The sequence below is a fragment of the Glycine max genome, chromosome 20, assembly GCF_000004515.6.
Source record: "Glycine max cultivar Williams 82 chromosome 20, Glycine_max_v4.0, whole genome shotgun sequence".
NCBI lineage: Eukaryota > Viridiplantae > Streptophyta > Magnoliopsida > Fabales > Fabaceae > Glycine > Glycine max.
The window spans coordinates 18,480,727-18,508,163 of NC_038256.2; the positions used below are offsets into that span (position 1 = coordinate 18,480,727).

Genomic DNA, 27,437 nt, shown 5'->3' on the forward strand with positions numbered 1-27,437 from the left:
GCTATTTGCACCCCCATTTTTACTAAGCACACCCCCCTCTGCTGTTTTTTGGTGATTCTTTTTTCGTAAAGTTACGGAAACTTACGAATTTCGTAACGATACTTGTTTTCTTTCCGTAATGTTACGGAACTTTGCGGATTACATAATCATCCCGTTTTTGACTTACGGAATGTTACGGAACCTCACTTAATTATGCAACGATGCTTCCGTTTGATTTCCGGTGTGTCACGGAAACTTACAGATTGTGCATCAATATTTTTTTGGTTTTTCGGCATGTCCTGGAATTTCACAAATTGCCTAATGATGGGTGCCAAGCACCTCACGAGGACCAAAGAATGGTCGCACGTCATCGAGCAAAGGTCCCCGGACGAAATTAGGGTATGACAGTTGTAACGGTAGAACGACTCATTCAGCTACCTCTGCCCTTTGTGATTAGCCGCCTGCTAGCTAGTCATGTGATGCATATACCTGTGCATCTAGAGTTCTATCCTCTGCAGGCGATCAGAGATGGACCTCAGAGATGGTACCTCCTCTTGAGGCGGCGGTGGTGGATCTGTAGCCGGCTGTTGGTCCTCCTCTGGCTGTTGTGGTGCTTGGCCCTACGCCTGCCTAGGGATGTAGTATTTCTTGATTAAGGCCCTATTAATAGGTGGTCGGATGACCTTGCTGGGGGCGACGAGCACTCTGTAGGACTAGCAAAGGCCCGTGATCAGAGCGGGAAACCCCAGGGCCCTGTTGGACTTCTCTGAGTCCACAGGGTGTCTCGTGGGTGTAACACCTGCAAACTGATAAATGGCGTCAGAAATCAGCTGAGCCACGTGCACACTCACCTGCATCAAAATGGCATAAACCAACTGACACTTCAGTAGGGGGAGGTCAGAGTTGTGGTCACTAGGCAAAATGTTGCTAAGTAGCAACGTCATCCATATTTGTGTAAGTGTGGTCATGCCGGTGTGCATGATCCGCACCCGTCTCCCTGCGGTGGTCCGAGCGAAATCCTGGCCCGATATGCCTAACAGCTGGGCAATAGCCTCCTCATCAAAGCCAGAGACCTGTCTCCTCCTCTGGTTGTACTCACACTGTTGGCCCTCTACCAAGATCAGTGGGTGCCCCAGGAACTGACTGAGGGCATCTGCGTCGAAAAGAATCCACTGGCCCCTCACCCAAGAGCACATATGACGGACCCCCTCCTCGGTAGGCCAGGCATTAGCGTAGAACTCCATGACTATCTCCGAATTGAATTTATCCATGGGTGTCATAAGTGGTTCCTAGTGTCTGTGGGCTATCTCCTCTTGAAAGTTAGGGAACTCATCGTCCCTCAACTGGACCCACCTTTCTCTAAGGAATGACCATCCCTTGATGGTCTCGAAACGTTGTTGATGCTCTGCGCTCTGGAATCGGTGCCTGTCGAAGTCTGCGTCAGCTTGTGGGGCAACGCTGGAGCCTTCTTCGGTGCTGTCCTTCCTGGACCTCTTTGCGGGAAGCTTTTTCGGGGCCATCTCCTGCAAAAACACATTCGTAAAGTCAGTTCACAAGGAAATTCCATTTTAAAGCAATATCAAGCAAAACCGGCATACAACTCCTTCCAACAAAACACAAATATCAATGTAAATTTAGAGCAAACTCATACACCGATGCACGTATTTTTCTGGGACGTACATATATTTACACACATTTCCTTGAGGAGATATATTTATGAACATACATGCGTGCAAGACATTTTGCTACCTATACCAACATACAGGCGCATTCAAAGTATTTTCCTACCTACCTTCACATATATGCATTTTCAAAGTATTTTTGCTAAATTTACATACATACATACTCAAGGTATTTTGGCTACCTAAAAGAAATTAAATACACGTATACCCAAGGTATTTTGCTAAAAAAAATTACATACATGCATATTCAAGGTTGTCATACCCTAATTTCGTTTTTGGTGGCATGCAACCTTCGCTTGACTGCCTCGAGGTACTTAACACCCATCGTTAGGCAATCCGTGAAGTTCTGCAACATGCCGAAAGTCGAAAGGAAGCATTGTTGCGCAATCCGTAAAGTTCCACAACATTCCAGAAGTCAAAAAGGGCATTGTTGCGTAATACGTAAAGTTTCGCGACATTCCGAAAAGAAAATAGGTGTCGTTACGTAATCCATAAAGTTCCGTAACATTTCGGAAAAGGAATTGGCAAAAGAGGAAAAAGGGGGTGTATTTAGTAAAAAGGGGTGTGCAAATAGCAACCAGACCCACTTGGGCCTTCCAAGGGGTTCCAACAGAAGGCGGTGCGTTCTGGTAGAAGTAACCCAGCTCGCCTAGGCGAGCTGGGCGGCAACCACCTCCCTGTGTTCTCCTATAAATAGGGGAAAGAGGGCGGAGTAAAAATGTTCAGCCCTTCTGGTATTTAGGATTCTCTTGAAATTAGTGAGGAAAATTGTTTCCGTGGAAAAAATCCAAACCGACGCGCTTCCGTAACGCTTCCGATACGTTTCCGTGAGCGATTTCGTGAAGATTCTTCATCGTTCTTCGTCGTTCTTCGGTCTTCAACCGGTAAGTTCTCAAAATCCAATCTTTCAATTCATTCTATGTATCCTTAGTGGTCCCCACTTGTTTCGCGTGCTTTTGTGTTTATTTCGTTTGTTTTCTGTATCCCCTTTTGACATGCTTTAACCATTTATTTAAGTCGTTTTCTCACCTAATAAATAATAAAATGAATTTCCACCAATCATTTGAGTTGTAATATCGTTTAATCTCTGTTAAAATAAAATCCAATCGATAGTTCACACTGTAATCATGTTTAAAACCAAAAAAGGCAAAATAATAATAAAATAATCAAAATATCTTTGAATAAAATAATAAAAAAAAATCAATCGAACGTTGTTTTTTAGAAGTTTCCTTGAATGAATTGACTAATAACCAAAGTGAAACTATGGCTAAAATCAACTCATAAATCAAGCTTTGTCCGTAAAAGTTACTAAAAACCGTTTTATGGTCCAACGCCTTAAACGATCCTCTTTTGCTTTTTATCGGTTAACATGGACCGTTCAAAAGCATAAAATCAACATGTAACTTTACTGCTTTTGTCGACCACCCCAAGAGATCGTTAATGGTCCAACGCCTTAACGTTTCTCTCCTTTCAAACCAAAGAGATCATTAATGGTCCAACACCTTAATGTTTCTCTCCTTTCAAAAGAATCAAAAGATCATTTAAATGGTCTAAATGCCTTAAACGACTTTTGTACGGTCAAAATATATCTTGCAAAAAAGATAAAAACAACTTAACCAACGTTCAGTTCTCAAAGAACTACGTAGGTCTGATTTCCTTATCGCAATTGAGGAATACGTAGGAGCAAGGGAAACACCCTTGTCGACCACAAAAAGATAAAAATACAAAAAGGCGTAAAAAGACATAAAAATGTAAAAAAGGGAAAATAAAACAATTTGAAGTCATATTTGCACACTCGATTAAAGGTTGTCGTCCCTTGTGACGGACGCGTGGGGTGCTAATACCTTCCCCGTGCGTAAAAACAACTCCCGAACCTTTCACACTTAAAGTTCGTAGACCACACCTTTCCATTTTTTCCGATGTTTTCCTCAAATAAACGTTGGTGAATACTCCGTGCATTTTTCTTTCTTGGAAGACGCACCCGTGAGCCCCGCGTCGCCCTCCCGTCGAAGGGTAGGTTGCAACAGTTGGCGACTCCACTGGGGACTGTTTTTAGAGAGTTAGGCTTATCAATCATTGTGCATTCCTTACCATGACTTCTCCTTTGTTCATTTTCCTTTATTTTTCCTTATGTTCTTGTATATAACTCTTCGATGCTTTTAGTGTGTTTTTGAAATGTATGCATGAGATAGATATTTATTCATTTGATGCACACAAACACCAACACTATTTGTACACACGGTGACTTGAAAAGGGGCCCTATACCTGGGTCCATGGGAACATAAGGAGTGGAGGTGAATCTGTGGTCATGCTGGGTCTCCAACTTGCTTGATAACAGTGAACCCTCATCTAGAGTTTTTCTCTTTGATAACATATTGCTGCGGTAGTCCCTACTGCCGCAATATGTTTTTTTGAAGGGGATGATACCTCTAGAAACCATCAAGAGAGATATGACCACCTTGGGAATTATCACTAAAAACCTTTTAGTTCCTCCCGTTTAGGTCCCTAATATAGGGGCACGAAGCAAACACGCTGCGTGCCTTTTAAACACTGCCATGCATATAACCTAAATGTCATGTACGCCTTTGCTGTATGATTATTTGTGGATATTGCCATGTTGTGTACATCTCCTTGTTATCCCTTTCTTTTTCGCATCTGCATCATGTCATCATGCACGGGTTGCGTCTTGATCCCCTCACTTTGTCACGAGAAGACAAAAGGTCCATGTCACCTTCTTAAATGCATGCATCGGGCGCTATGCCGCCCGAATGTTGTATGTAAGAATGAGATAATCTCCCGAGCTCTCGTATCCGTAAAATGCATTTGTGCCATACCATTTCTTCATGCATTCATCCATTTCACCTGTGATAGGTGTCAAAGTCTTGATTCGCACTAGTTTTTATTCCATTTTAGTAAAACATGGGATCGAGTCAAACGCCTTGGCTTAAAAAGAGGTTCTATCAAGTCAAGATCAAGAGCCTAGGAATCGCCAGTCTAAAAGAGTTAGGACAGTTGATGGGTCAGCTCCAGTGACAAGCCTTTCGCAAAGCTTATGGTAAGATCTGGGACCTAACCATGGCAGAGGTCTCCACGGAGGCCATTGCCTCCCTCGCCCAATATTATGACCAGCCTTTGAGGTGCTTCACCTTTGGGGACTTCCAGTTAACACCCACGGTGGAAGAGTTTGAAGAGATCCTGGGATGCCCTCTGGGAGGAAGGAAACCATACCTCTTCTCGGGATTCTACCCCTCTTTAGCTAGAATTTCTAAGATAGTCAAAATCTCGACACAAGAGTTACACCGTGGAAAGCAAGTCGAAAATCGGGTGGTTGGGGTACCAAGAAAATGTTTGGAAGCAAAGGCGAAAGTCTTGGCAAGTCAAGGCGAATGGGCCCCGTTCATGGACATCCTGACACTTTTGATCTTCGGGGTGGTCCTCTTTCCAAATGTGGATGGGTTGGTGGACCGGGCAGCGATTGATGCTTTTCTCGCCTTTCATGACCGCAAGGAAAGCCCGGTTGTCGCTATCTTATCCGATCTATATGACACCTTCGACCGAAGATGTGAGAAGAACAGTGCAAGGATCATTTGTTGTACACCAGCCCTCTACGTATGGTTGGTTTCACACCTTTTGCGCCAAGAGGTGAGACATACTTGCCCACTAGAAGATCACCGCTCATGCACAGAGAAAAAAGAGGCAAATTGGGACCAACTCTTAGCGAGCCAAGAGGGAGCGTCTGTTAATTGGTTCCCCCGATGGAAAGAAGGAAGAACCAGGATTCTTATTTCGTGCAGAGGATTTCCAAATGTTCCCTTGATGGGGACAATGGGTTGCATTAATTACAATCCCATCCTCACCATGAAACAACTTGGCTACCCTATGAGAGGGGCACCATTAGAGGAAGGCCTCACACCTATTATTGCACGAGGTTTCAATAGCACCAATGCGGGGGTACTTCAGAAGGTTCATAAGGCATGGGAGTTGGTGCAAAAGAAGGACAAGGAACTTAGAGGCAGTAGCAACGGGCCCATCGGCGGCTACCAAAGGTGGTTGAAAGCCTACACACAAGGTCTCGATTGGCTCCCGAATTTGAGAACCACTAAAGGGATGGAGGTTGAAACTCCAGAAGAAGACGAAGAGATACAAGCCCTCAAGATAGAACTCGAGAAAGCCCAAACAGTCAAAAAAAAGTTCAAGTTAGTAGCTGTTAGGATCCAAAAGGAGAACGCTGAACTAAGAGACGTCAATATAGCCACCACCAAGGCCTTAGAACAAGAGACCAAGAGGGCCCGTAGGGAAGAACATGGCCAGAACTAATTCTGAGGGGCTCTGTGGGGTAGTAACAGCGAGCTTAAGCTCCGAAGAGAGGAAAGGGACCAATCGCGAGTCGACAGTTTGATCTTGAAGGATGAATTGAGGGTTTGCCTAAGGTCTAAGAGGAGCTTGTCTCAGCGGTTATGCGAGACAGAAACCAACATGTTAGCCATCATCAGCAAGTACCAAGAAGAGTTAAATCTAGCCACGACCCACGAGCACAAAGTAGAGGACGAATATGCCCGAGTGTACGCAGAAAAGGAGGCTAGAGGAAGGGTGATTGACTCGTTACATAAAGAAGCAACAATGTGGATGGACCGATTTGCTCTTACTTTGAACGGGAGTCAAGAACTTCCCTGATTGCTGGCCAAGGCCAAAGCAATGGCGGACGCCTACTCCGCCCCCGTGGAGATCCACGGGCTCCTCAGCTATTGTCAGCATATGATAGACTTAATGGCCCATATAATTAGGAACCGCTAGAAAGTTTGTATTGTCGCTTAGATCTTTACTAGTTATAACTTTCTGAATAAAATGAGTTTGTCCCGCGATTTTACTCCAAAATCAGTGCGAATCAAATCATTCCCACATTTATCTCTAGGATACATTCATTTTTCATTACGTATTCCTCACATTTGGTTTTTTAGGAAAGACGCCATAACTAAACACGCCCCAAGGCATCCCTATCTCACCAGATCCAAATCTAGGACGATGGGTGACCTAGAGGAAGTACAGGAACAGATGAAAGTCGACATGTCGGCTTTGAAAGAACAAATGGATTCTATGATGGATGCCATGCTGGGAATGAAACAACTTATGGAGAGTAACGCGGCCCCCGCCGCCGTTGTTAGTTCGGCTGCCGAGGCAGACCTGACTCTTTCGACTGCTGCGCACCACCCTATTCCAAATAAGGTGGGACGAGAGAAAAGCACGCCAGGGCACGTCGGCAACCCGCATCTGGGGTACAACCGAGGAGCTTACCCCTACGGTTTACCACCTAATTACACACCACCAGTCATACGTGACGATGCGGGTCATGTTCCTCCCCCCATACTTGAAGGGGAGCCTCCTCGACATCCGGACGTGGTCCACGAGGATCATCGAGAGCATGCTCAGGGAGACATCGACTCCTACTCCCCGTTTTCCACTGAGGGGCTAGCGCCCAACGCACTACCTCAACCCAACATCACGGGAGAACCTCGAAGCCACCCAACGCAGCCAATATTTCTGTCTGTGGGAGGACCACCCCTGGCAGCAGAAGGAACGGGGAAACTCGATCTCATCGAAGAAAGATTGAGGGTTGTCGAAGGATTTGGCGATTATCTGTTCGTGGACATGACCGACCTTTGCTTGGTGCCGGACGTCGTCATCCCTCCGAAGTTCAAGGTACCTGACTTTGATAGGTACAAAGGGACGACTTGCCCTAAGAATCACCTAAAAATGTACTGTCGAAAGATGGGTGCATATTCCAGGGACGAGAAGTTGTTGATGCATTTCTTTCAAGATAGTTTGGCCGGGGAAGCAGTCATCTAGTACACTAACCTAGAAGCTTCCCGCATCCGCACCTGGAAAGATCTGATTACGGCCTTCCTTAGGCAGTATCAGTACAACTCTGACATGGCTCCCGACCGAACTCAATTGCAAAACATGAGTAAACCAGAACACGAGTCTTTTAAAGAATACGCTCAGGGTTGGAGGGACCTAGCAGCACAAGTAGCCCCTCCCATGGTCGAGAGAGAAATGGTTACTATGATGGTGGATACCTTGCCTGTTTTCTACTACGAGAAGTTAGTGGGCTACATGCCCTCCAGCTTCGCAGACTTGGTATTCGTCGAAGAAAGGATCGAGGTGGGCTTTAAGAGAGGGAAGTTCGATTATGTCTTCTCCACAGGTACCAACGATAGGAGGATCGGAGCAACTGGGGCAAAGAGGAAGGCAGGAGATGCCCATGCCGTCACTTCAACACCTGCATGGGCCAAGCCACCGTAGATCTCCCACAGTACCCACCAATATGTGCAACATCACCCGAGCTTCTCAGCTCATGCCGGGGACTCTTCCAACTCAGCGCCCGTACAACCAAGGGCGCCCGCGCCCATCCAGAAGGGTCCCCCCCAAGCTCCGGATCCAACCCCGCCTCGCCCGGCCGGCAATGCCCACCTTGGCGTCGGCTCCAACACGATAAGGAACTTTCCCCCAAGGCCAACTCAAGAATTCGCCCCGATCCCGATGATGTACGAGGACCTCTTGCCATACCTCATCGCCAACCAGATGGCCATGATATCTCCCAGAAAGATCCTTTCCCAAAGTGGTATAACCCTAACGTAACTTGCGCATACCATGGGGGAACCCCAGGCCACTCAACCGAACAGTGCGTGGCCCTCAAACGCAAGGTCCAAAGTTTGATAGGAGCCAGATGGCTGACATTTCAAGAGGATGGGCCCAACATAAAGACAAACCCGCTTGCCAATCATGGAGGGGGAGCTGTTAATGCCATCGAGGCGAGTAGGTCGCGCATGTCCAAACCTTTGAAGGACGTAACGACCTCCAGAAGGTTTATCTACGAAGCCCTACAAAAGGAAAGCGTGATTCCCTGCGGTGGACACGAGAAGGATTCCTGTTTGATGCATCCCGGTACGCCACATAACATGGAAGCATGTTTAGTGGTAGGAGACCTATTGCAACAAATGATAGACCAAGGCCGGCTTGAAGTCAGTGATGAGGGGGAAGAAGAAAAACATATATGCATGCAATCCGCAGATAAGGAAGGTCCAAGACAGCCTAAACCTTTGGTATTACATTTCACCAGGGACACAGCTCCCCAAAAGCCCCGACACCCCTCGGCAGTGTCGGGTGTTAGACCTATTTCGTTTCCTTACAAGAACAGCCACGCAGTTCCATGGAGGTATGCCCCTCCGAGCGGTAAGAAGGAAGAAGCTACCGACATCAGCTCGCTATCGGCCAAAGTAACCAATATCACCGGGCTAAGCGGCATAACCCGCAGCAGTCGCGTATTCGCACCCCCTGACCTGCCAACGCAGCCCGTAAATGCTAAAGGGAAAGCAAGGATGATGGAAGGACAAAACGTCAAAGTGATCCCCACACTGGACGAGGATGTTCCGACGAAGGATCTTTTCGAGGGAAGAGAAGGCTGTGGCAAGAAAGAGGTATCACTCGAGGAGGCCAGCGAGTTCCTCCATACTATCCAACAAAGCGAGTTCAAGTGTAGACAAAGGATCAAGCTGAAAGTTTTGATGATCCCAAAGGATTACATGAATCATATGCTTCTCAAAGGGATCAAGCTGAAAGTTTTGATGATGCCAAAGGATTACATGAATCATATGCTTCTCAAAGATTTACTCAAGACAAAGCAATTAGAGATATTCAAGATGGATAATCAAGACAGTCTATAGAGTCTTAGAAAGGATATTAAATAGGAAGGGAATTCCTATTGAAATCGCAAAAGGTTTGGCCAAGAATTTTAAGTTAAAAAAAAAGTCTTTATCAACAAATTTACTCTCTGGTAATCGATTACCAGAGGATGTAATCGATTACCAGTGGCCAAAACTGATTTACAACAGCTAATAAAATTTGAATTCAAAATTTGCACTGTGTAATCGATTACACATATATGGTAATCGATTACCAGCAGTTTCTGAACGTTTTAATTCAAATTTTAAAGAGTTTAATCGATTACACACTTATTGTAATCGATTACCAGAGGAGTTTTTCAGAAAACATTCTCAACAGTCACATCTTTTTATGTGGTTATTGAATGGCTATCATAGGCCTATATATGTGTGACTTGAGACACGAATTTCACAGAGTTTTTGAGAACCACAAGTGTTAATTCTCTAAAAGAGCAAAGTTGTTTTATCCTCTTAAAGATTCCTTGGCCAATTCAATTGCAACTCATTAAGGAATTATTTGAGCGCTCAATCTGTAAAATCCATCTCTTTCTAGAGAGATTCATTCTTCTTCTTCTACTCATTCTCTAAGGGATTAAGAGACCGTGGGTCTCTTGTTGTAAAGGAATTCTAAACACAAAGGAAGGATTGTCCTTGTGTGTTTAGAACTTGTAAAAGGAATTTACAAGATAGTGGAGCTCTCAAGCGGGTTGCTTGGGGATTGGACGTAGGCACAAGGGTGTGGCCGAACCAGTATAAATCTGAGTTTGCACTTTCTCTTCCCTTAATCTCCTTTGTTTATTATTGCTTTACATTCATATTCAAATTGTTTTATTTGAATTAATATTTAAGAAGATCATTATTAAGGGAATCTATAACTTGAAAAGAAAGTGAAATAAATTTTAAAATTGGGGAAGTAGTTTGGGATATCTTAATTCAACCCCCCCTTCTTAAGATATCTGAGGCCACTTGTCTAACAAGTGGTATCAGAGCTTCATTCTTGTATAAAGTTTAGAAGCTTCAAGAAAAAGATGGCCTCAGCAAACCCCTTATTAACAGAAGGGAATTCTATCAATAGACCTCCAATCTTTAATGGAGAGGGTTACCATTACTGGAAAACCCGAATGCAAATTTTTATTGAGGCAATAGATCTAAATATTTGGGAAGCCATAGAAATAGGGCCTTATATACCCACCACAGTGGAAATAGTTTCAATAGATGGTAGTTCATCAAGTGAAAGCATAACTATAGAAAAACCTAGAGATAGATAGTCTGAAGAGGATAGAAAACGAGTACAATACTACTTAAAAGCCAAAAATATAATAACATCTGCCCTGGGAATGGATGAATATTTCAGGGTTTCAAATTGTAAGAGTGCTAAAGAAATGTGGGACACTCTTCGATTAATGCACTAACTCATGAGTATGAATTATTTAGAATGAATGCAAATGAAAATATTCAAAGCATGCAAAAGAGATTTACACATATAGTAAATCATCTAGCAGCCTTTGGAAAAGGATTTCAAAATGAGGATCTTATAAACAAGGTGTTAAGATGTTTAAGTAGAGAATGGCAACCCAAAGTAATGGCCATTTCTGAATCAAGAGATTTATCTAACATGTCCCTTGCCACTCTATTTGGAAAGTTGCAGGAACACGAGATGGAATTATTGAGATTACACCAACATGAAGAAAATGACAAGAAAAAGAAAGGAATTGCTCTTAAAGCATCATCCTCAATTCAAGAAGAAAGTGATCAGGATAATGGTCCAGATAATGATGATGATCTAAGTCTTTTTGTAAGAAGATTCAACAAGTTTCTTAAAGTAAGAGGAAATCAGAGGCGACCCAATTTTAAATCAAAGAGAAGGACAGAAAATTCATCCTCTACTCTAAAATGCTTTGAATGCAATCAACCTGAACATCTGAGGGTTGATTGTCCCATTTCAAGAAAAAGATGGAAAAATCTGAAAAGAAAAATCATAGTGAAAAGAAACTGAAGAAGGCATACATCACATGGGATGAAAATGATATGGAATCTTCTGAAGATTCTGAAAATGAAGAGATAAATCTTTGCCTTATGGCTAAAGGTTATGAAAGTGATGAAGAGGTAGCATCTTCAAATAACTTATCTATTTCTTTTGATGAATCGCAAGATGCATTTGCTGATCTGCATAAAGAGTCAATTAAACTTGCAAAATTAGTTTCATCTTCAAAGAAAACAATTTCAAATTTAGAAAATGAGATTTCGAAATTAAACAAAGAATTAGATCTTCTTAGAAATGAAGTCTCAATTTCTAAAACAAATGAAAAAGTTAATATCTCCACTATTTTTGACAAGAAAATATCAGATTCTTGTAGTTGTTGTGATAAATATGTAAAAGAAATTAAAGAGTTGAAAAATTCACTTGCAAAATTTTCATATAGTAAAAATAATTCAGATGTTATATTAAGTAAACAAAGATATGTGTCTAATAAAAATGGACTAGGGTATAAATCTGATAAACAACAAAAGTTTCATAAAAACTTTTCCACTACCACACAAAAATGTAATTCTAATTCTATCACTTGTTTTTACTGTGGAAGAAGAGGACATGGCATATCAACTTGCTACTTCAAGAAAAATTACAGTAACATTAAAATGATATGGGTCCCAAAAGGATCCTAAGTTTATACTAACATGCAAGGACCCAATAAAATTTGGGTACCTAAGTCAAAAACTTAATTATGCAGATATCTTTGAGAAAGAAGTGGTACATAGATAGCGGATGCTCAAAACATATGACTGGAGATGCATCAAATTTTACACATATCTCTCCAAAGAAAAACGGGCATGTAACATATGGTGACAACAACAAAGGTAGAATCCTTGGAGTTGGTAAAATAGGTACAAATTCTTCAAACTCCATTGAAAATGTTCTACTTGTTGAAGGCCTTAAGCACAGCCTGCTTAGTGTTAGTCAATTATGCGACAAAGGCTATCTAGTATCATTTGATTCTCATAAATGTCTTATAGAACATAAGCATTACATTAATATAAAGCATGTAGGACATAGAGTCAATAATGTTTACATGATAGACTTAAGCATAAAACTAGAAAACAATCATTGCTTTCTTAGCAAACATGATGATCCATGGTTATGGCATAAAAGAATTGCTCACATAAACATGGATCACTTAAATAAATTAATTTCAAAAGATTTAGTAGTTGGTTTGCCTAAATTGAAATTTAAAAAAGATAAACTATGTGATGCATGTCAAAAAGGCAAACAAACAAGAGTCTCATTCAAACCTAAAAATGTTATTTCAACCACTCAACCCTTACAATTATTGCATATGGATTTATTTGGTCCATCTAGAACCATGAGTTTTGGAGGAAATTACTATGCTCTAGTTATAGTTGATGATTTCTCTAGATATACTTGGACATTATTTATTACACATAAAAGTGATTCATTCCAAGCATTTAGAAAACTTGCTAAAGTCATACAAAACAAGAAAAATCTCAAGATTGCATCCATTAGAAGTGATCATGGGGGTGAATTTGAAAATAAAGATTTTGAATTATTTTGTGATGAACATGGTATTGAACACAATTTTTCTGCACCTAGAACCCCTCAACAAAATGGAGTTGTTGAGAGGAAAAATAGGTCATTGGAAGAAATTGCAAGAACTTTATTAAATGATACTTCTCTTCCAAAGTATTTTTGGGCTGAAACTGTCAATACTGCATGTTACATCATGAATAAGGCCTTGATAAGACCCATTTTAAAGAAAACCCCATATGAGTTATATAATGGTAGAAAACCTAATATTTCTCATCTACATGTTTTTTGTTGCAAGTGCTTTGTGCTAAATAATGGTAAAGATAATCTAGGAAAATTCGATGCAAAATCTGATGAAGGTATTTTTCTTGGATATTCATTACAAAGCAAAGCATATAGGATATATAATAAAAGAACTATGAATATCGAGGAATCCATTCATGTTACCTTTGATGAATCTAATGCTATTCTGTCAAGAAAGAATATGCTAGATGATATTGCAGATTCTTTAGAACATATGAATATTCATGAACAAAATTCCAAAGGAAATGATAAAGGAAACAATGAAGATCCTCCAGAAGAAGTCAAATCCAATGATGAACTTCCAAGAGAATGGAAAGCTTCAAACGATCATCCCCTCGACAACATTATTGGTGATATCTCAAAAGGGGTGACAACTAGACATTCTCTTAAAGATTTATGCAATAATATGGCTTTTGTATCTATGATTGAACCTAAAAATATAAAAGAAGCCATAGTAGATGATAACTGGATCATTGCCATGCAAGAATAACTAAACCAATTTGAAAGAAACAATGTGTGGAAATTAGTAGAAAAACCTGAAAATTATCCTATCATAGGAACAAAATAGGTTTTTAGAAATAAATTAGATGAACATGGTATAATTATTAGAAATAAAGCAAGGTTAGTAGCAAAAGGGTATAATCAAGAAGAAGGAATAGACTATGAAGAAACATATGCTCCTGTTGCAAGATTAGAAGCCATTAGAATGCTTTTGGCATATGCATCCATAATGGATTTTAAACTTTATCAAATGGATGTTAAGAGTGCCTTTCTAAATGGTTTAATTCAAGAAGAAGTATATGTTGAACAACCCCCTGGTTTTGAAATTCCTGATAAACCAAACCATGTTTATAAATTACAAAAGGCTCTTTATGGTTTGAAACAAGCCCCTAGGGCATGGTATGAACGTTTAAGCAATTTTCTTCTAGAAAAAGAATTCTCTAGAGGTAAAGTGGATACCACATTGTTCATAAAGAGAAAGCATAATGATATTTTGTTGGTTCAAATATATGTTGATGATATAATTTTTGGATCCACTAATGATTCATTGTGCAAGGAGTTTTCCCTTGATATGCAAAGTGAATTTGAAATGTCAATGATGGGAGAACTAAAGTACTTTCTGGGATTACAAATCAAGCAAACTCAAGAAGGTATATTCATCAATCAATCCAAGTACTGCAAGGAATTGATCAAAAGATTTGGGATGGATAGTGCAAAACACATGTCTACACCAATGAGCACTAGTTGTTACTTAGATAAAGATGAATCTGGTCAGTCTATAGACATAAAACAATATCGAGGTATGATCAGATCTCTTCTTTATTTATCTGCTAGTAGACCTGATATTATGTTTAGTGTATGCATGTGTGCTAGGTTTCAATCCAACCCCAAACAATCACATTTGAGTGCAGTTAAGAGAATCATGAGATATCTATTAGGTACAATAAATTTAGGATTATGGTATCCTAAGAACTCAACATGTAACTTAATAGGATATTCTGATTCTGACTTTGTCGGATCTAAAACTGATAGAAAAAGCACAAGTGGAACTTGTCAATTCATTGGATCCGCTCTTGTCTCATGGCATAGTAAGAAACAAAACAGTGTTGCTTTGTCCACTGCTGAAGCGGAATATATTTCTGCCGGCAGTTGTTGTGCACAGATTTTATGGATGAAGCAACAATTATCTGACTATGGTATCCTTCTTGATCGTATACCTATTAGGTGTGATAACACTAGTGCCATAAATCTATCCAAAAACCCTGTTCAACACTCTAGAACCAAACATATAGAAATTAGGCATCATTTTCTTAGAGATCATATCCTAAAGGGAGATTGTATATTAGAGTTTGTTGATACAAAGAATCAGCTTGCTGATATCTTTACAAAACCTCTCCCAAAAGAAATATTTTTCTCAATAAGAAGAGAATTAGGGCTTTTAGACCTTAGTGATTTGGATAGGTAATTTTTTATGAATGATTGATTGTGTTTTGATGAAGTATGACACTTGTTTTGTTTAACTTAGTTTACTTTTCTTGTTAGTATAATTAACTCTTAAGATAGTATAAGTTTTTAGACTTAGAAATAAGTTTTCTTTTAGGAAAAGGCTATTTTTTGTTCTGGTAATCGATTACATGAATACAGTAATCGATTACACTAGAACAGATGGCCTGTAATCGATTACAGTATTCATGTAATCGATTACCAGTAGGCTGCCTCCTCCTGTAATCGATTACCATTGCTTGTAATCGATTACCACGCGTCCTACTCTATAAATATCACGTTTTCAGAATCTCCTACGCAGCCCCTTCTTCCTTGCGCCGTTCCTCCATTCCTAAACCTCCAAACCTTCATATCTCACTCATTTCTTCATCAAATCAACTCCCGTAAATTGCAATCTTCTTCTTTTTCATTTTTCTTTTGATTCCACCGATTAAAATCTGCAAAAACTCCCTAAAATGGCAGAATCGTCAAAGAAATGAAAGGGTTCTTCCGCCTCCGCTTCGGCTTCAAGAGCTCATCGTTCTGGAGCCACTAGCGCATCCACAGCACCAATTCCACCTTCATTGTCATCTTCCCTAGTGTTTTCTTCCGACGAACAGCAGAAACGGTACTCCAATCTTTTCTCATCTCGTTCCATTATCGACCCTAAGTTTATTGATATGGAATTCTTTTCTGCTGAAACCTTTGATTGCATTCAAGCCTTTCAGAACTTAGGTCTTCTACCTTTTATGTCATTACAATTGCCTATTTATCCTGAATTGGTTAAAGCTTTTTATTGTAATCTTGAAATTCAGGACAACACTCTGATTTCTGAAATTTTTGGGATAAAAATGGTTATTGACTAGTCCCTTTTCCATGACTTAACCAAATTACCCAGTGACGGTGTACCATTTGAAGGTACAGTGAATGACGACTGGAAATTTGATTTCTCTGCCCATGATGCCCGCCAGTTGGTTTGCACCAACAATGCGGATATGACCGGACGTCTTCTTGCCGGGTCATTGGCTTTTGAAAGCCGCATCCTTCACTATTTAATTGTACGTATTTTGCTTCCACGGTCTTCCAACCTTGCCCAGGTTTCTGAGGAAGATCTAATTATCATGTGGGCCTTTCATACAGGGCGTCAACTTGACTGGGCACACTTAGTCAGATATCGCATGCATAAGGCATTGCGATTAAATGCTCCACTACCATATCCACAGCTTGTCACTCTCTTTTTCCGCCATTTTCAAATTCTTCTTGATTCTGAACCTTACGTTCCAATCAAGAGTTCCTTTTTAATTGGTGCTGCTGTGATTGATTCTTTTGGTTACCGCAAAGAGCATGATGGCTCTTGGGTCAAAAAGGGTGCTCCACCCGCTGATGATGAAGGCAACCTACCAGTTGAAGATAATTCCTCTCTTCTTCAAAAGCTTTTGGAAAAGTTCGATGGTCTTCAGACTTTTGTTGGTGACAAATTTGATGATATGGAATTGCAAGTCGACATGCGGTTTAATGCCATAGAATCAAGGATCACCAAAGTTGAAGAAGATGTCTCCTTCATTCATACTTGCTTTGATCCACCACCACCGCCTCCATCATCCTCTTAGCTTATATGTTATTATTAAGACTAAGTATTATTAGTGGTTAAGTATTATTAGTACTTTGTTTTATTGCCGTGTATTTGGCTTTTTTTTGCTCTAGTTATCGTAATCTTGCACTATAATTATATTTCTAGACTTTGCTTTCGTTGATTATAACAATGTATGGATTTATTTTGGTTTAATGGTTGGTTTTGTTTGGATATTTATTGTGTTACTATTTGGATATTGATTGCCTTGCTCTAGTTCTTTTTGATGTTGCCAAAGGGGGAGAGAACTTAGGCAAGAACATGGTTAGAAATCAATTAGAAATTTATCGTTAAGCAAAGTTAGGCATACATGCCAAAAGATAGGGGGAGTAAGGGTTGTGTGAGCGTGCTATCATCTTGTATATAGCTTGTCTTGATTTCAGGTATTGTCATCATCAAAAAGGGGGAGATTGTAGACAAAGGATCAAGCTGAAAGTTTTGATGATCCCAAAGGATTACATGAATCATATGCTTCTCAAAGGGATCAAGCTGAAAGTTTTGATGATGCCAAAGGATTACATGAATCATATGCTTCTCAAAGATTTACTCAAGACAAAGCAATTAGAGATATTCAAGATGGATAATCAAGACAGTCTATAGAGTCTTAGAAAGGATATTAAATAGGAAGGGAATTCCTATTGAAATCGCAAAAGGTTTGGCCAAGAATTTTAAGTTAAAAAAAAAGTCTTTATCAACAAATTTACTCTCTGGTAATCGATTACCAGAGGATGTAATCGATTACCAGTGGCCAAAACTGATTTACAACAGCTATTAAAATTTGAATTCAAAATTTGCACTGTGTAATCGATTACACATATATGGTAATCGATTACCAGCAGTTTCTGAACATTTTAATTCAAATTTTAAAGAGTGTAATCGATTACACACTTATTGTAATCGATTACCAGAGGAGTTTTTCAGAAAACATTCTCAACAGTCACATCTTTTTATGTGGTTATTGAATGGCTATCATAGGCCTATATATGTGTGACTTGAGACACGAATTTCACAGAGTTTTTGAGAACAGCAAGTGTTAATTCTCTAAAAGAGCAAAGTTGTTTTATCCTCTTAAAGATTCCTTGGCCAATTCAATTGCAACTCATTAAGGAATTATTTGAGCGCTCAATCTGTAAAATCCATCTCTTTCTAGAGAGATTCATTCTTCTTCTTCTACTCATTCTCTAAGGGATTAAGAGACCGTGGGTCTTTTGTTTTAAAGGAATTCTAAACACAAAGGAAGGATTGTCCTTGTGTGTTTAGAACTTGTAAAAGGAATTTACAAGATAGTGGAACTCTCAAACGGGTTGCTTGAGGATTGGACGTAGGCACAAGGGTGTGGCCGAACCAGTATAAATCTGAGTTTGCACTTTCTCTTCCCTTAATCTCCTTTGTTTATTATTGCTTTACATTCATATTCAAATTGTTTTATTTGAATTAATATTTAAGAAGATCATTATTAAGGGAATCTATAACTTGAAAAGAAAGTGAAATAAATTTTAAAATTGGGGAAGTAGTTTGGGATATCTTAATTCAACGCCCCCCTTCTTAAGATATCTGAGGCCACTTGCGGAAGTTGTTCGAAAGGCTTAGGAAGTATCGGTTGAGGTTGAACCCCGCTAAGTGCACCTTCGGGGTCAAGTCAGGAAAATTACTAGGTTTCATCGTAAGCCAGAAAAGGATTGAGGTGGACCCTAAAAAGGTGAAAGCCATCCTTGAAATGCCAGAACCACGTACCGAGAAGCAGGTCTGAGGTTTCCAAGGGCGTTTGAACTACATTGCCAAATTCATATCACAGCTTACCGCTATCTGTGAGCCGTTGTTCAAGCTCTTACGCAAGAACGAATCCATCCGCTGGAACGAGGACTGTCAAGAGGAGTTTGGAAGGATCAAACAGTGCCTCATGAACCCTCCCGTGTTTATGCCGCCGGTGCCCGGAAGACCTCTCATCTTGTGTATGATGATTTTGGACGAGTCAATGGGGTGTATGCTGGGGCAACATGACGAGTCTGGGAAAAGAGAGCGTGTCGTCTACTACTTGAGTAAGAAGTTCACGGCCTGTGAGATGAACTACTCCCTGCTGGAAAGAACGTGTTGTACTTTAGTCTAGGCGTCCCACCGTCTAAGACAGTACATGCTGAGCCATACCACTTGGCAGATATCCAAAATGGACCCGGTCAAGTACATCTTTGAGAAGCCTGCTCTCACAGGGCGGATTGCCTGGTGGTAGGTTTTGCTATCCGAGTTCGATATAGTCTATGTCACCCAAAAGGCGATAAAGGGAAGCGCCTTGGCAGATTATTTGGCTCAACAGCCTCTCAATGACTATCAACCCATGCATACCGAGTTCCCGAATGAGAACATCATGGCCTTGTTTGAGGAAAAACTAGACGAGGACAGGGACAAGTGGATCATGTGGTTTGATGGAGCGTTAAACGTTCTAGGCCATGGCGTTGGGGCAGCATTGGTCTCTCCGGACAATCAATATATACCTTTCACAGTCAGGCTGGGGTTCGACTGCACCAATAACATGGCTGAATACGAAGCATGCGCTCTAGGCGTCCAGGCAGCAATTGACTTCAATGTCAAGCTACTCAAGATGTATGGAGACTCGGCACTGGTGATTCACCAGCTGAGAGAGGAATGAGAGACTAGAGACCACAAGCTGATACCCTACCAGGCCTATATCAAGGAATTGGCTGAGTTCTTTAATGAGATCTCCTTCCATCAGGTTCCCCGAGAGGAAAATCAAATGGCGGATGCACTTGCCACTTTAGTGTCCATGTTCCAACTGACACCGCATGGAGACCTACCGTAGATTGAGTTCAGGTGTCGTGGCAGACCTGCACATTGTTGTATGGTGGAAGAAGAGCGGGACAGTAAGCCTTGGTATTTCGATATCAAGCGGTACGTTGAAAGCAAAGAGTACCCACCGGAGGCTTCCGACAACGACAAGAGGACGTTAAGGAGATTGGCAGCTGGCTTCTTCTTGAGCGGAAGCATACTATACAAGAGAAACCATGACATGGTTTTGCTCCACTGCGTGAACACTAAGGAAGCTGAGAGCATGCTGGGGGAGGTCCATGAGGGCTCTTTTGGTACGCATGCTAACGGGCACTCCATGGCTAGGAAGATCTTAAGGGTGGGCTACTATTGGCTCACCATGGAGAGCGATTGTTGTCTCCATGGGAGGAAGTGTCACAAATGCCAGACGTTTGCAGACAATGTCAACGCTCCGCCCTTGCCTCTGAATGTTTTGGCTGCACCATGGTCATTTTCCATGTGGGGAATAGATGTGATTGGGGCCATAGAGCCCAAAGCTGTGAACGGACATCGTTTCATCCTAGTGGCGATCGCTTACTTCACTAAGTGGGTCGAAGCTGCGTCATACGCTAGCGTCACTAGGAGTGTGGTGGTCAGGTTCATTAAGAGGGAGATTATCTGCTGGTATGGTTTGCCGAGGAAGATTATCACGAACAATGGCACCAACTTGAATAACAAGATGATGGGGAAATGTGCGAGGAGTTTAAGATCCAACATCACAATTCCACACCCTACAGACCCAAGATGAACGGAGCAGTGGAGGCAGCTAACAAGAATATTAAGAAGATTATCCAGAAGATGACCGTGTCATACAAGGATTGGCACGAGATGCTCCCATTCGTGCTACATGGTTACCGAACCTCAGTGCGCACATCAACCGGGGCAATGCCGTTCTCATTAATATACGGAATGGAGGTTGTGCTACTGTTTGAGGTGGAAGTCCTGTCATTGAGAATCTTGGCGGAGTCCGGATTAAAAGAGTCGGAGTGGGCCCAAGCATGTTTCGATCAGCTTAATTTCATTGAAGGCAAGCGTTTGGCCGCCATGAGCCACGGGCGTTTATATCAGAAATGAGGGAAGAATGCTTTTGACAAGAAGGTATGCTCGCGTAGGTTCAGCAAAGGGGACCTGGTGCAGAAGAAAGTCTCCCAAGCCCTGAAAGACAATAGGGGAAAGTGGGCCCCGAACTACGAAGGGCCTTTCGTCGTAAAAAGGGCTTTCTCCGGAAGGGCCCTTATGCTTGCCAACATGGATGACGAGGAACTACCTTCGCCGGTGAACTCCGACGTTGTCAAGCGATACTACGCTTAAGTTCTGGGGCAATTAAGGAAGTCGCTACATGGTTTTATTTTTCTGTGGTTTCCCCCAGGGATTCTTGTCCTCTGCAATTTTCTCATTGCAGTCTTTTAAAAGAACGTAGGATTGAGGTTTCGATCCTTGCTTTGTGCCTTAAAAGATGTGTAGTATTTAATGACCCGAGCCTTTTCGCCCAGTCCATAGGATGCCCGAAGCGCTAAATTGAAACTGAACCCGACAATCTTTTGCTAAAAGGTTATTGCATTTGAAAACGCTCATGCATACGCATATACATGCATATTTGTTATCTTGTGACAGGGACAACATCGTTTTAAGCAATAGTCAAATACCGTGCCAAATCCAAGATAGAGATGAATCGAGGTAAGTGGTAACGTGGCCACGATTTGTTGCGCAATGTCATTTCCTGCTTTCAGGTACTTGGGGATGGGCACGAATGGATGCTAGGCCCATGATCAATAGATCATTGTCCCGCATCCAGCTCCGGACAATCGAGAAGCGCAGTTGGGAGGCAGCCTAGTATCCTTTAAATTCCTACCTATTATTGTTGTCGTTTCTTTAAAGATAATGATCGGATGCCTAACTTATCCTAGGGGTTTCGAGTAAGCGAACGCCGACCCATAGAGAGCACATACTTTCTTCACAAAAAAAAATGTATAGGGTTAGCTTGCCTGGGCGAGCACCCCCTGCATGAAATGGTTTAAAAGAAAGGGGGAGTGCAGTTCTTCACCCAAAGAACTTCTCCCCCTCACTTAAGAATGCAGCACCCACGGAACTTGCGGTTTTCCAACCCTAAGCCACCATTTTTGTACTTCTTGCATCCATTTTAGTATCCTTGTTCACTCCATACAAGTAAGTGTGCTATCTCTTTGCCCTTTGGCTCACCATTGTTGCATTTTGATGCTTTATTTCCTCATACTTGCAAAAATCCGAGAAGCAATTTTATCCTTGAATTCGTGCTTGTTTTGTTGAAATGGGGAGTTGTAGAGGATGGCCGTAGGCCTAGGTTGCGTTCTGGAATAATGGGGCATGCCACATTTTCCCCATTCTCTTGATATTCATGCCTAAAAGCGCACCCGCCAAGTGTTCAGTGAAATGTCTCAATGACATTTAATCACAATTCTTTGAGTTCCCTTTTGGAAATACCTTGGGCATAAGTAGCTGCCATTGTTAAGTTTAGGGACAGCTTGCAGGAACTAGGGCGGGTGCCCAAATGTGTGCTTAAGTCTAGAGATCCAAACTTGGGTTTTCAAATGCAAGAGAGAGTAAATGAGAGCAAATTGGTAAGGTTTTCCCTCTAGGCCCATTGGATGAAAGCTGCACCTTGATGGTTTTTTTGCACCTAAATGATGTAGAGTAGGTAACAAAGGACAAAATAAGCATACGAGTGTTGGGTAGGTAGCCAAGTGCTTTGCCAATATACGCATGTGCCAAAATAGCGCAAAAATGCGCCTCAAAATAGGAACATATGGCGCGAAGTGGATTTTCAAAATGTGAACGAGTAGTGAAAATATGTCTGCCTTTCCCATGAGTGAGTGACATGAAATTGCTTTTCAAATAAATGCAAATAAGTGCATAACATGAGATTCACTTTCTAGTAGGAAGGTGTGTATAAATGAAATGTGAATAGCAAAAAATATGATCGTTAAAGACACCTTAATGTATATGCATATCGTATGCGAGATAGTAAAATACCTCATAAAATGTATATGTTGCAGGATAGGGGATCAGAACACCCTTTGGTAGGTACTTTGGCAACTACCTTGTTGATATATTCATTTGGTTAGCAAGATACCTGTATTGGTTTGTATGTCAATACTCAAAGTATGCACATGTGTAATATTGGATAGCAAAACGCTTTGTATATGGATATGTGTAATTGTGTTTTTGCAAAATACCTTGAGCGTGCATATATCTATTTATGTTCAAGATATGCAAGCGGATATAGGTAGCAAGAATGTTTTGAATATACTTATACATTGACATAGATAGCATAATTTTTTTGCATGTATACACTTCCATAAATGTGTTGCTTCAAGGAAATGTGTGTACGAGTTTGCTCCAGGTCAAAAAAGGGGTTGCATCCCACTTTTGTTTTCTAGTGGCATATTCCTTCTGAATTAATTTTTCAAATGTTTGTCTTCACAGGAAATGGCTCCGAAAAAACTTTCCACGAAGAGGTCTAGAAAGGACGCCACAGGAGAAGGCTCCAGTGCCACCTTGGATTTTAATCGTCATCGGTTCCGGAGTGCCAAGCACCAGCAGCGCTTCAAGGCCATCAGGGGATGGTCATTCCACAGGGAGAGGCGTGTCCAGCTCAGGGAAGATGAGTACACGGACTTCCAGGAGGAGATAGCTCGCAGGCATTGGACACCTCTAGTGACTCCCATGGCCAAGTTCGACCCTGAGATAGTCCTAGAGTTTTACGCTAATGCCTGACCCACAGAGGAGGGAGTTCGGGGCATGTGCTCAGGGTTGAGGGGTCAGTGGATTCCCTTCGACGCAGATGCCCTCAGCTAGTTCCTGGGCGACCCGCTGATTTTGGAGGAAGGCCAGCAGTGTGAGTTCAGCCAGAGGAGGATCCAGGCAGACGGTTTCGATGAGGAAGCCATCGCCCAGCTGCAGTGCATACTAGGGCAAGATTTTGCCCGGACCGCTGCAGGAAGGCGGGTATGGATCATGCGCACCAGCATGACTACCTTCACCCAGATATGGATGACACTGCTGCTCAGCAATGTCTTGCCTAGCGACCACAACTCCAACCTCCCTCTACCTAAGTGCCAGTTGGTGTATGCCATCCTGACATGGATGAGCGTTCACGTGGCCCAGGTGATTGCTGATGCCATTTATTTGTTTGCATGTATGGCGCCTACTAGGCACCCTCTGGACCCAGAGATGTCCAACATGGCCCTGGGGTTTCCGACTCTGATCAGAGGCCTCTACCAGTCCTACGGAGTTTCTATCACCCCCAGTAAGGTAATCCGACCGCCGATCACCCAAGCCTTCATCGAGAAGTACTGTATGCCTAGGCAGGCACAGGGTGATGCACATCAGGCCACGGGCGCATCGCCACTACCTCGGCAGGTCGATTCGGCTGGGTCACTGGGCATGGAACGGTATCTATAGCATTTGGTTTGCCAGCAGGTGGCCAACCACCATGGACAGGTGCAGATACATGAGTGTCTCTACCGGTTCAGCCTCAGTCAGCAGGGGCAGGGTTTCGTCCCTTTTGTATGCCCTACCCCGGAGCAGTTTGAGGCTGAGGTCTCATGGCCTGGAGACTAGCCCGATGCCCAAGCAAGGGAGGAGCCTGCAGGATCCCCCGGTGAGGCGGATGAACCCCATATGGATGAGGATATGACTGAGGTCGCTGCACTTTTTTGTGATTAACATTACTGCTTTTAGTTATTGTTTTTGTTGTCATCTAACATTACTACTTTCAGTTATTGTTTATGTTTCCGCTATGGTCTGGCATTACGGCTCTCAGTTATTTTGTCACTATTTTTGTCGCGACATACCATTGCATTCTTTTCCGTTTGCTTTGCGATTTGACGTAGGTAGGCCATGTGTGCCCTCATCCACACGACCTTTTTAGTAACAGGAAATAAACAAATAATGATAACTTAATAAATGGAGAGAATAAAAAATAAATTTGGTTAATTAAAAAGCCGACATGCTGCTGAAAAGAAAATAACTTCCCGTTTTTCTTTGGACAAAAAAACTCACTGATCATAACACTAGTTTTTGAAAAAAAAAATGTGTATGCACCTGAAGGGTGAATGCTGTGAAAATTTTCCCGAACGCCCAAAATGGACTCGGATGAATGCATGAATTGATAAATGAGCATGTTTTGGAAGCACTGGGTTGACTTAATAGGGAAAATGAATCCTGAGCCCTAGTGTCACGTGACCATAAAAACTAGATGCTTGAGTGTCTACATGGGTGCGTGCATGACCAGTTTTGCATAAAATTTCCTAATCATCGGTGTTGCATGTGTATCATGGAAATAATGTGGGACATCCCTTTTATCCCTGAACCACTGGTTAAACCAACACTCTGACATATATCATGTCCAATCGTGCTACAAGTCTTGAGCCAAAATCCCAACTCGCCATAAACCTTGCCCTCAGAAGAAAACAAAACAAAAAAAAAGAAAGTTCCCGATCAAGGATCGAAAGAAAGTAGAAGAACAAAATTCCCAATCAAAGATTGGGAGAAAGCAAAAAAAGAAAGAAAAATTCCCGATCAAAGATCAGAAGAAAATAGAAAAAATATGCAGAAAGGTCTTTCGACCAGACAATATTTGAATAATACAGAATTGTCACCAACAAATAAGGAAAGAAGGGAAACCATGACCTGAAGTGGTCCTCTCCCTTTGATTGCCAACCAAAATCTTGTGCGTCGGTGATTTTTTCGCCTCACACTAAACAAAATCAGAAAAGGAAAAGGCCAAAACACTCAAAGCCAAATTCCCCTCCAAAAATACTATTCCCCAAGAAAAGGTCCTATTGATCCATGATCACGCATGTAATCTTTGATTTGATAGGAAATGATTTGCAAAATCAAGTCATGACATATCTATGGTTCGGAATTAGGATAAAAAACTTACCTGTGTGAGATTGATACACTTTGAGTGATTTTCTTCTATTTTGTTGGACCCAGTGTTTCCTTTAAATGGTCGTTTAGAAACGAAACGCTAACGTCTAAAATCTCATTTATGGTTATGAGAAAATTTCATCAGCATACTCTCCTTCCCCGATGGACACATTGTTTTTCACCAGAAATTATATGTTGCTCTGATCAGTTGGAGGTTTTGTTTCTTTACTAAAGCATGTTCACATTTTAGTAAAAGAACACCGAGACTATTTTAGTCTCACACTGTTTTTGCAAGAAATACGTAGGTCTGAATTCCTCATCACAAATTGAGGATACGTAGGAGCAAAAGCCCTGCTTTTGTCGACCACCCCACCTTTTGTTACTGTGACCCAAGAGTCCGGTGGCATGCGGAGACACCAGACGGTAACCCGCACACACTCATTTGCTATCCATAAGACTCAAAGCACGATAGCAAGCAGTGACTAACGTCGTCACTTGCACTTTTCCCGGAGATGTCAGCGTTTTCCGGTCGAGACTACGAAAAAGTCTCATTTGCTATCCGTAAGACTCAAAGCACGATAGCAAGCAGTGACTAACGTCGTCACCTGCACTCTTCCCAGAGATGTCAACATCTTCCGGCCAAGAATACGAAAAAGTCTCATTTGCTATCTGTAAGACTCAAAGCACGATAGCAAGCAGTGACTAACGTCGTCACCTGCACTTTTCCCGGAGATGTTAGCGTTTTCCGGCCGAGACTACGAAAAAGTCTCATTTGCTATCCATAAGACTCAAAGCACGATAGCAAGCAGTGACTAATGTCATCACCTACACTCTTCCCAGAGATGTCAACGTCTTCCGGCCGAGAATACGAAAAAGTCTCATTTGCTATCCGTAAGACTCAAAGCACGATAGCAAGTAGTGACAAACGTCGTCTTCTGCACCTTTTGTCATCTTGACTCGTGAAGTCAGGTGACATGCGGGGGTACCATATGGTTATCCGCATCTTTCATCAACCAGGGGCAAACAAGCCTGTTGACACATAGAGACTTACATCGTCTTCTGCACATTTTGTTATCCCGGGGCAAACAAGCCCGATGACATGTGGGGGTACCGTACGGTTATCTGCATCTTTTGTCAATCAGGGCCAACGAACCCGTTGACATGCAGAGATTAACATCGTCTTTCACGCTTTCTGTCATCCTGACCCGTGAAGTCAGGTGACATGCAGAGATACACAGGTGATTATCCACACAAACGATTTCTGTTAACCTAGCCAGTGAAGTTAGGTGGCAGGCGGAGACACCCAAGTGGTTATCCGTACAAACGGTTTCTGTCATCTTGACCCATGAAGTCAGGTGACAGACGGGGGTACCGTATGGTTATCCGCATCTTTCGTCAACCGAGGTGAACGAATTTGACGATATCAGGATGACATTGGTCGTCCGATTTTGATTGTTCTTAAAATTTTTGTAGGTTTTTACTCTCTTCGTCCGGAGACATTCAAGCCCGACGACGCACGAGATTCTTCTCTACTGGGCGGGGGCGATCGAGTGCGATGGCGTGGGGAAGTGTCGTGGTTGTCCTATTTTATCACTTTCAAGACACTGAATTTTTGTTGACACTTTTGATGCCTTTTCTTTCTATCTAAATGACAGGTTCCGCTGGTTGGGATATTGACTGGCCGAATGATGTTCCGCTCGAATGAAATTAGTGTCTTATCTTTACTTCGCTTTTATCTCCAATAAAAGGTAAGTAAAGAGGGGCAACAATCATACCCTAATTTCGTCTGGGGATCATTGTTTGGTGGTATACAACCTTCACTTAACCACCCCGAGGAACTTAACACCCATCGTTAGGCAATCCGTGAAGTT

General features: G+C 41.9%; 2 protein-coding genes across 2 annotated transcripts; both read left to right on the forward strand.

Annotated features, from left to right (window-relative positions):
* Window positions 1-6,725: 6,725 nt before the first annotated feature.
* LOC113000719 (uncharacterized) lies at window positions 6,726-7,505 on the forward strand. The gene has a single exon (XM_026127392.1). It carries the CDS (start codon window positions 6,726-6,728, stop codon window positions 7,503-7,505), a length of 780 nt encoding a protein of 259 aa, XP_025983177.1.
* An 84-nt stretch (window positions 7,506-7,589) lies between these two features.
* On the forward strand, window positions 7,590-23,409 carry LOC100812199 (uncharacterized). Its single transcript, XM_006606635.1, has 3 exons — window positions 7,590-7,957; window positions 8,038-9,136; window positions 23,119-23,409. Exons 1-3 carry the CDS (start codon window positions 7,590-7,592, stop codon window positions 23,407-23,409), a joined length of 1,758 nt encoding a protein of 585 aa, XP_006606698.1.
* Window positions 23,410-27,437: the final 4,028 nt, after the last annotated feature.

What these genes read in the sequence shown, in the direction of transcription:
- LOC113000719 (XM_026127392.1), top strand. Translation starts at nt 6,726, where the DNA reads ATGTCGGCTTTGAAAGAACAAATGGATTCTATGATGGATGCCATGCTG.
- LOC100812199 (XM_006606635.1), top strand. Translation starts at nt 7,590, where the DNA reads ATGGCTCCCGACCGAACTCAATTGCAAAACATGAGTAAACCAGAACAC. An exon ending in CCTGCATGGGCCAAGCCACC is followed by an intron (nt 7,958 to 8,037) that starts GTAGATCTCCCA and finishes CTTCCAACTCAG; the next exon opens with CGCCCGTACAACCAAGGGCG. An exon ending in AAGGCTGTGGCAAGAAAGAG is followed by an intron (nt 9,137 to 23,118) that starts GTATCACTCGAG and finishes TTGTCTTCACAG; the next exon opens with GAAATGGCTCCGAAAAAACT.